At 41.8% G+C, this 10,134-nt stretch overlaps 1 protein-coding gene across 2 annotated transcripts in view; it reads right to left on the reverse strand.

The window, feature by feature from the left end:
• Nucleotides 1–9,768, reverse strand: part of gpc6a (glypican 6a) — a 109,479-nt gene extending 99,711 nt beyond the window's left edge. For both annotated transcript variants that reach the window (XM_056608103.1, XM_056608104.1), the window contains exon 1: nt 9,496–9,768. In XM_056608103.1, the coding sequence (XP_056464078.1) occupies nt 9,496–9,655 (160 nt within the window). In that variant the 5' untranslated portion in view covers nt 9,656–9,768. The remainder of the gene's footprint in view (nt 1–9,495) is intronic.
• Between the last annotated feature and the right edge of the window lie 366 nt (nt 9,769–10,134).

Consider the following 10,134-nt stretch of genomic DNA (forward strand, 5'->3'; position numbering starts at 1 on the left):
CTGTTGAAGACCTCTGCTCTACACCATCCCCATCTCTGATATCTCAACCCTTTATCTCTTGAGTAGTGTACCCCCTACACATATACCAACCCTTTATCTCTGAGTACTTTACCCTCTAAAGATCCAGGGCCTTTTGAAGTAGCATCTTGTGCTAGAACAAGGACTGCTGTTAACAACAGGCAAAGAGGAGGATAAAAGCAGCGTTACCGCACACTAGTGAATCATTATGTAAACTTAATAAGTGCCACCCCAGTTAAATATTTTCGGACTTGTTGTTTAAGACCAGCATATTACTTTATTAAGGAAAAATTAACAGGAACATAAAGAAAAAAGCATATTTTCTGAATCTTCCTGTTCACCCCCTCTGAAAAGAATGCAGCCCCTTATAGGCATCCCTTAGGTTGAGCATCACTCCCCTAGCTTGGTCTATAGTCCCCCCATAAAAACAAGGTTGACTTATGAGATTAGCCGATGCTTTTGGACCAGCAGGAAGCGTTGGAGGACACCAGCAGCTTTTATTTGTATTGTGTTACGTTTTGTCATTCAAAACAGCTTGTTATTCCTAGCATGTATGAAACTCAGGCCACGGGAGGGAGGGTAACTCAACCTCCCTGTAATCTTCTTTTCATTGTTGTCGTAGGGTTTGTGACTGGACCTGAGGATGTGTTTGGTGGGGGGCATCTAGCAGGGTCTGGGTCTCCTAACCGTGTGGCATAACAACGCTTTACTGTTCAGAGACATGGAGCCGATTCTTCCACCAAACTCAACTTGTCTTCAGGGGACGAAATTGTGAAAGTGGAAATAATTGCAAATAAACAACTCGTTGCAGCTGCCAATGTCAAGTTTGTTTACTGTCGTTGATGGGCGTGTGACGTTGCCGCGACAACACCACCACGTTTATTAGTGTACTCGTCGTCCCGCCTTTCGTTCTCCTTACCATCCCTACCCCCTGAATCTCAGAGGGCCAACTTATTTAGCGCCTCGCGTCACCCAGTGTGTACCCGCATGTGTCGGGAAAAACAAAAATAAAAAGTCCCAGGTGTGATATGTATTTACATCCCTGACACCTTGATGGGGAACGTCACAAGGGATCGCTTCCCCACAGCCCAGTATGGAGCACGTCTCTCAGTCACACTCTCTCATCAGCGTGCAGAGCAGGGGACTACAGGGCTATATCCAGATCACCGTGCAGAGACAGAGGGCACCCAGGGACCGGGAGAGCGGCCGGAGCAATATATCTGGTACGCTCCCTGAAGCGGGAACATGTGTCTTGGTAATGACAGGGATATTATTGCAGCTATGGTGCAACTGGGGGTGGGTGTGAACGGGAGACAAATATCTGTAATTTTCGATGGTGTACTATTGTATTCAGGTGTCTTGTGTGTGAGGTTTTTCCCAAACCTTGCGTTGTTCAACCTGCAACTTTTCTTGTTTTAAACTGCAGAATAATCTTTGGGGTTTTCTCTTTGTGATGTAATCTTGTGTAGTGGACAGGGGCAGGCGAGGCCCGGCTCTGTCTTGTTATAAACCCTGAGATGAGTGCAGGAGTGGGTGTGCGTGAATCAGTGGCTTAGTGACATATGCAAGTGTCTGGAACACTGCAAAATTATTAGTTTAGGAGTTATTAATTATATAGTTTAGGAGTTTGCATGTGCATATGCTGTAGCATATGCTGCATAGGGCTGGGCAATAAATCTATTACGATTATCTATTGCCATAATTCTCACGTCGATTACGACGATAAGCATTAGTCATAAATGCTCGATATAATTTATTTTTTCTGATATTGATTTACCCTAACACAGTTAGCCAATCACACAGCAGAAATAAACCTCTACAAACATTTGAGATGGTTGCCTCCCTGCCAAAAGGAGTTTGATGTGATAGTCACTGACATATCTTTTAGTTTTAAACACATTATTTTATGTAGCATAATATCTGGTTTTACAATGTTTACATTTTGCACTTACGTAAGCACTACTTAGTTCATATTTTATATATTAAAGTTCAGTTCATGTGCCAGGGCCTTTGTTCATCTACTGTTTTACTTTTTATGTATTGGTTGTCCGAAGTCTGAGGTTTTATTTTTATTTACATTATTTTCAATAGGTTACAAGGCAAGCTACCTTATATTGTTCTGTTTGGGGGCAGATAAAACATGTTTGTGAAGTTAAATGTTGATATTTAAATGTGATTCAATGTTCCCTTATCACAAATATGGTAATAAACAAAAGCGTAAGGTTTAACTAATGAACACTCTGGTTTCTTCAGGCTTCAGCAGTATCAAATTATATATCAAAAAAATAATCTTGATAATAATTTTTGCAATATCGGCCAGCCCTACATGTGCACATGCAAACTCCTAGTTAAGGAGTTTGCATGTGCATATGCTGTAGGATATGCACATGCAAAGTCCCTAACTATTTGGTTTTAGTTGTTTTTTTTCAGCTCATTGTTTATGGTAAGATTGACAGAAAATAACAACTACGGCTGTATGTTAAGTACTCATAGTTATGCTTTATTTTTTTTTAATTTAAATTAAATCTTAGCATTTGACCTATGCTTACCAACTAGGAGCAGTTAGCACAAAGGTTAGTGCCCGGGAAAAAAGTCCAGTTGTACTACCCTCGCCTTGGTACTGGATAGGTTGCATGTTTTTGGTTTGGGGGATACGGCAGCAACCGGAGGAAACCCATGTGGACACAGGGACAACATGCCACCTCAAAATAAAAAGGGCAGAGTGGAAAAGCCTCGGACACAGAACCTCCCTCCCTGGTGGCAGTAGATGGCCTTAGAGTTCAATGAGCATAATAAAAGCAGTTGTAGTGCTTTTAAAGTGTAGTGTTATTTACGCTTGTACCATTGTGTGTATGAGCGTTAACAACTGCCCAGACGGAGCTCCACACATCCACAAACATCGTAGTGTTATAGTGTTACAGAGAAGCTTGACGCTCCCGGGCGTGGCCATCAACATTAACCACTGACAAGACCAAGCTCCACACATCAACAGATGTCCCTTCGTTGTTATGTTGAAGAGTATAGTAAAAGAGAGTTTGAATGGAGCAGAGAGTAACTTTCACAAACTAGTTGGCAGCAAAAATACTGGTTTCTCCTAATTACACTCTTATTTTAGTAAGAGTGACAAAATTTAAAATATTACTAGGTTGAAGCTCGAAGACATATTACCACGTTAAAAAAGGGTATATTTATACTTCAGCACAGGATACACCAGTTTTCCACCAGTGACAGTGGAACACACAGTGGGATGTAAATCCAAAACTCACAAATGCCTTCCATTGAACTGGCATTTTATATCCTCCCTCTCCTGTTTCTATTCCACTATATCCCTCGCCGTTGTGCGACCTGCTAATCCCCAAACTTCAATCACATACTTCCTTCCAAATTTACCGCCGTTATTCTCCAGCGGCTTTTTGCAGCTTGAGAGGGTTGGAATCTCTAATCCGTGTTCCATTACTGATTTAGGCTGGCAGCTGATTGAAAAGTGAAAGTGAAAGTGTTGTCTTGGTTTCCTAAGCCAGCCGAAGGGTCTTTTCACTGAGTCTCTGGGAGCACAAACCATGGTTCCTTGTAAGCTTGAATGTGCAATGTATGCATGCAATGTGTAGAGGGTGGTCGTATGGCACCTCTTCATTCCTTTCCCATAATCGGATCCCAACTTCCTGTTCCTTTTCATTTTGTTTTGCCCATATGCATATACACTATACTTCTTATCCTACTACAGAATACTTAGCTGAATGTACTTTTCTCTGTGCATATGTATTAACCTAATAATTGCTGATCCAGTGTCCCATTATCATTATACACTTCCTTTTGATTCCAAAACAAATATTGTGGACGGGCAAACACTTCAACATGTTTCATCAAATTTGACAACAGTGCCACACAGTTGGTAACACTCAAAATGGAAAACAAGAACTGAGAATAGTTTGTGATCTCTTTGTCATATGAGGAAACAGAAGTGTAGGAGTGAAGATTGGAGTGAGTTGTAAGACCTGACACATTTGGCTCTCCTAAGGCAATATGCACGCATGGCAGTGCACGTGTGTCCTTGTGTGTCAGCTCATCTTCACATCTCATCAAATCCTGTCCCTGAAGATGTTCATGAGCTAGTGTGGGAGCTTACTGTGCCTGACACAGCTAAGAACATGCTTATGTAAATGTGCTAAAAATAGAATGTCCCCCAATATGTTATTACTGTTTTCTTCGTTCAATTTGCTTTGAGATTAAAATTGAATCATATTTACAGAACATGAATTTGGTAATGTTCTTAGTAGGACTGTCAAGCTCTGGTCAGTTGGTCGATTGGTTGGTCGATTGATTTGTCGATTTACTGAGTTACTGAGTTACATTTGTCCTCAGCAGTTACTGAGGACAAATGGTGTTACTTTTCTGAGGAAAAAGATGCTACTTAATCCCTTATTCAGGGGCAAGAGGGACATATGCAGGCTGATGTATTTTTTTTTCTGATTTTTGTGTTTAATGCACGATAGGTTTAGAGTAGGAATGTATCAGACTTAGCACCTTTGCATGCATTGCAGCCATCAATAATGACCCATTATAATAAACACTGAATAAAACCTTGAACCACGGACAAAGAATCTGAGTTGGTAGAATGTCAACCAAGATTTTCTTTGGTTGACAACAGCCTTAGTACTGGGAGTATAAACTTTGGTACTTGGTTGTGCACACTATGTGAATTCCGTTATCTGCTAGGGCTATCCCTTAAAATAGGTGAACTTTAATTAACCATTAATCAACAAAATTGAATGCATTAATGAGCATTATTGTATAGCCTTAGCATAGGGGCTAGGGTTAGGGTTATAAAAATGAATACCTTAATTAACATGAACACCATTACCTTTATTAACATGATCAAGATTGTTAAACATGAACATCATTATGTACGATAACTAGACCATTATTTAACTATTATCTGTTAGTTAATGCTTATTAGTGCATTAACTAGAGTTAATCAATGGTTAATCAATGTACCCTTAATGTGAACTGTTACCAAGTACACAACATAAATAAAAACAGCCTGAAAGATGTTGGTGAGAAGGTAGACATCGCTATTGCCGCCATGGTAAAGCTAGTGCCATGGTAACGCTTGTGAAATTGTTTAAACTAGCTGCTAATGCTGCCATGAAAGACGTCCCAGGTCAGCGCCAGAAGCTTTTCATGGCTCTCTGCTCTATTGTTCTTGAAAACAGCAGGTCCACAAGAAATTCTGGAGGTGTGACGCATTGATTGATGACTAACTGAGAAAAAACGTACACACCTCCACGCACACACACACACACACACGCTGGGCTCACTCATGGCTGTAAGCGTGCTGTGACTGACTAGCGTGTAATAGACCTTCTCCGAACCGGGCGATAGATGGACACGAGGGCAGAGGAGGAGGAGAGGAGAAGAAGAGAGGAGGATAGGACAAGGGGAGAACAGACCCACTGGGTTTCCACATGGCTGTCCGCTCGCTGCTCTGATCTCCTTATACTTCATCCTCTCCTTCCCTTCCTCACTCTCCTCTTCTTTTCCCATCTCTCTTCATACGTTAGTACCTCTTTCGTCTCTCCTAACCTATTCTCCTTTCCTCACTCTCCTCTTCTTTTCAGCCTCCCCTCCGCAATTGCTCGTCATACTTCATCCTCTCCCCTACTCTCATCACCTCCTCTCGTTTCCTCTTGTCACCTCTTATCACCTCCTTTTCTCCTGTCTCCCCCCTTCCCCTCTATTCTACCCTCCTTTCCTCTCTACACCCATCCACCTCTCCCCTAATCTCAGCTCTCTCTCTCCCCTCTTCTCTTTCCTCCCCTCCACTCTCCTCTTGTCACTGTGCTCATCCGCTGCTCTCAACGCCCTCCGCTCCCCTCCTCTCGGGTCCTCTCCACTCCCTTCTTCTCCTCTTCTCTCGACCCCTCAACCTCCATCCTCTCCACCCATCAACTCCCCTCCCCTCCTCTCCCCTCCCCTCCTCTCCCCTCTCCTCCTGAGTTGGTTTGGCTGACAGAACCCACTGTTTTTGCCCTTGTACAAACAGAACTCAAACTACTGAGAACTACTGATAGCCTCCCTCCCTATCAACCCCCCTCTCACCCTCCCTCCCACCACCAACGGCCGCAGCAGCAACAGCCAGGTGCCTCCCTCGTGGAGAAAGAGGAGGAGCAGGAGAGGAGGAGTTCTATTTATCAACATGGCTGACCTCCATCCCGGAAGGCTAAAAGAACCAATTACGTCTTGTCCAACTCACTGCCAAAACAGTTATTACTATTCTCCCCGGACAAATACAGCCGGCTGCCAAGGACTGCACTGACTATGACGGAATGGTTTGCACCACAAAGTTACAACGTGCCGCTAAAGTCGGTGTTACTCCTAATGGTCCAACATGCAACTCAGCTGTATTTGTATTCTTTCTAAAAAAATATCTATATATATTTATATATATATATGAAGCACCTTTCAAAGGTCCCAAGGTCTCATTTTAGGGTAAACATCTGAGGTTGATAATCTGATGTTTAAAAAAAAAAGGAACTAACAGATGAAGAAGGAAGCAAACAGAAAACCACGTGTTTATGTTGGGGGGAAAGAGTAGATGGGCAGGAGAGAGAGCAGGGGAAGAGAAGCTGTGATATGAAGGGGAGGCTTAACACACAGGATGAAAGTTGAATGTTTGGAATTAAAATAATGGTTTCAGTACCCTTGGTGTGAGCAGGGAGAGGTTTCCCGAGTGCTATGGCAGCAGAGGAAAAGACAGGGGTGTTGTGCAGGTTTCCAGAAGATAATGGTTGGAGGATCAACATAAGGTCTTTCTGATGTCTTGTAGCCTTACATATCAACCACAATTAAAACTATAATATTAAAATACACACAAATATATCAGCCATTTCAGTGTTTAGGGAGAATATATGAAGATAAAATGCAAAGAAAATGTTTAAAATGTTTAAAAAATTAATTGTATTTTTCTTTTTTGTGTATCACGTTAGCAATCAAAAACCTTGCCTCAGGTTGTGTAGTTCAAATATCTGCTTCTGTGTACACAACTCAGAAAAAAGTTGTATATTGCCCTAAAGTTTTCAATAGCATATGCAAATGAGTAAAGAAAATGTTACTTGTAGCCAGAAGGGAAGTGGCATCGCTTCAGCGTATCATGTAAGGACGGATGCTAATCCCGCTAACTCAACACATATACATCTGATTACAAGCTTTTATTAACATTGCTAATTACCCCTAATGAAGTCATTTTCTTAAAGCAGCATGCAAGGACTCTAACCTCTGTGGTATTTACTTAAAGGTTATTCGAAGACATTAAAAATCCAATTACACATTGAGAACATGGTTTATGTGAATTTTAATGAGTGTTTGATCACTGTGCGCCACCCTCCCAAAAACAGATGGTTTAATGTTGATCATAGCAAACAGTGACATTTGTAGATCAGCAATTACCATGAAGGTGTTGTTCAATGACAGGTGTTACATAAGCTAACAAAGCTAGCGTCAGTTTACTATCAATCAAAATGTTTTTCTGATAAAATAGCACACTTTGCTTTTCATTCAAGGTTTGGAAATACATAATGTGCCTGAATTAATATGCCCTGAAATACTGAATAAATATTTGAAAACGTTGGGTTCTACCTTTAGGGTGTGTGTGTGTGTGTGTGTGTGTGTGTGTGTGTGTGTGTGTGTGTGTGTGTGTGTGTGTGTGTGTGTGTGTGTGTGTGTGTGTGTGTGTGTGTGTGTGTGTGTGTGTGTGTGTGTGTGTGTGTGTGTGTGCAGCCAACCTATAATGCAAGTTTAAAAAATCTGATTTAAAATGCAAGGTAGTCAATTCAACACTTCATTTTATGGATTTGGTCCATGAGGGGATGATACATGGATGCTGGGTGGGCCAACTGAGGGGTCCAACATTGTTTAAATCAAAGTTGACAGTTATAATGACGAGATAATGAATTCAAGTCTCTAACTGCACAATGACACCCCCCCCCCCCCCATTTGCCCCCCACACACACACACACACACACACACACACACACACACACACACACACACACACACACACACACACACACACACACACACACACACACACACACAGGTATTGTCCCAAAAGAAGCGTATACCATTATATGTGTGCGTTTTGCGACCAGCGACTTATTAAAACCCTTTCTCCACTGTATCAGCTCGACAGTAGAAAGTCTGGCTTGACAGGTTCGTTTCTAGATCCGCCGTTGAAGCCTCTCTTAGTGAGGTAGTCTTAATCCCAGAACTGCTTAGAATATAACTGATAACATAATGAATGAAGATATTGTAACAGATAGCACAATATAAATAATATAACGAATAACATAATAATATACATATTGCTTATATAACCGAGAACATAATGTAGATAATATAACTGAAACCACAACAAGAGGTTATGACAACCATCAATATAAATCGTCTACATCAAAAGAGCAAAATATCGAAAGAAGAAAATGTTTGGCTGCGAATTTTGAGAAAAGCCTTCTCTGGCAAATGCGTTTCGAGTGTACAGAGCCCCCTACTGTTAAATAATATAGTTTATATTTGAAAGCTCCTGACAGCACCGTGTTGAATACGGCAACAGGTCTGAGCATCTTTTATATGAAATGGATGGAAGGAGATGCAATTCTGTCATGTATTTTATGTTTCTTTCTATTCTTTATTCTTCTGAACACCTAGTGCCTAGTCTACTTAAATGGGTAGTTTATGTTGAATTTATGTTATTATTCATATTGTTTTCTCTATTATGTTAAATATCCTACTTTATTCTACTTCGAGAGGTTAATCTTAAATTATGCACTTTAAGTTATCCGTCAGCAAGGTAGTTGGTCACACACTCCCAGCAATAGTTTGAAAATGTCACAAACAACTATGCTGCCTTTGGATATAATACCTATATATTGTATATAAAATGTTTTGTACTGTAACACCTTTTCTTTTTATTCTTTTGATCTAATCATAAGCATGTTATTTCATTATGAAACATTAATCAAGCAACAAGACTGTTCACAGAAACCCAATCACTGAAGGCAGCGGTACCTCGCCATGCAGAGAGAGCATACTCCTTATTGGATGTATTATATATAGCCTACTCCTTCCCAAGTTATGAATGAAACACACCTTGTTTCCACGATCAGAATGAACAGGAACTGTGTACCATGGACAGCTCCTATCGACTGAAGGCGCAACATCATCCATATTTGAACAAACCATGTTTAACTACGTGACGGAAGGAAGCGATGCGATTTAAGACACTTTCACTGCGGCTCGTTGGAAGTGAAAGAACCCAAACTTGCACACTACTACAGAATCTGTTAACAGCAGCAGGCGTCCGCGTTTTGTAAAGCAGTCCCAGGTAGTCCAGACCGAAGTCCATCGTTGTATTCTCTTTTAGGTTGTCATTGGATGTTTGATTGACAGAAGGTAAGGTTTTGTTACCGGAGTGGTGCCTACCTGATATCTCCTGGTGAGGCACAGCGGCGATGCTGTATCCCAGCTCGTGATAAGCCTGCCTCACCTCCCCGCAGCCCCGCGCCTTAACGTCTCCTCCGGACGACAGGGACAGCATGGAGAAAGTACACAAGGCCACTTGTATTCCCCACATAGCTGTCATCACGGATAAATCCTGGAGTTGGTGAGATTAAAACCAAAAAATAAATAAAACAACGGTTTGATAAATCCTCTGGTAGATCCAAGCCGCTGAATGCGAGGTTTGGGTCAGGGTTTCGGGTGTTTATAAAGAAAACACAACATCACGCCCACCACGTTGGTGCACAACGTCCATCACGGCGTATCTCTCCTCCCGCGACACGCGCTGCACTTTGGGGCCAATTCCGTTGAAATCGATATCTTGTAGTGACCTCCGTTCCGATGAACTTCTGTGCGTACACACACTCACACGCAAGCAGAGAGCTGTTCTGTCTAACCAAACCCGGCGGAGACGCGAACGGAGCACCACTGAGCCCGGAGTGGAGTGGGGGTTTCATTGGCGCAGGAAGAGTTGGAAGCGCGGACGGAACCCATTAGGGGATTATCGTCATAATAAAAATAATAATCAGACGCACGAGCGCAGCGACATATTGCTGCTTTTTT

This window comes from Gadus chalcogrammus, chromosome 14 (assembly GCF_026213295.1).
Source record: "Gadus chalcogrammus isolate NIFS_2021 chromosome 14, NIFS_Gcha_1.0, whole genome shotgun sequence".
Taxonomy (NCBI): Eukaryota; Metazoa; Chordata; class Actinopteri; order Gadiformes; family Gadidae; genus Gadus; species Gadus chalcogrammus.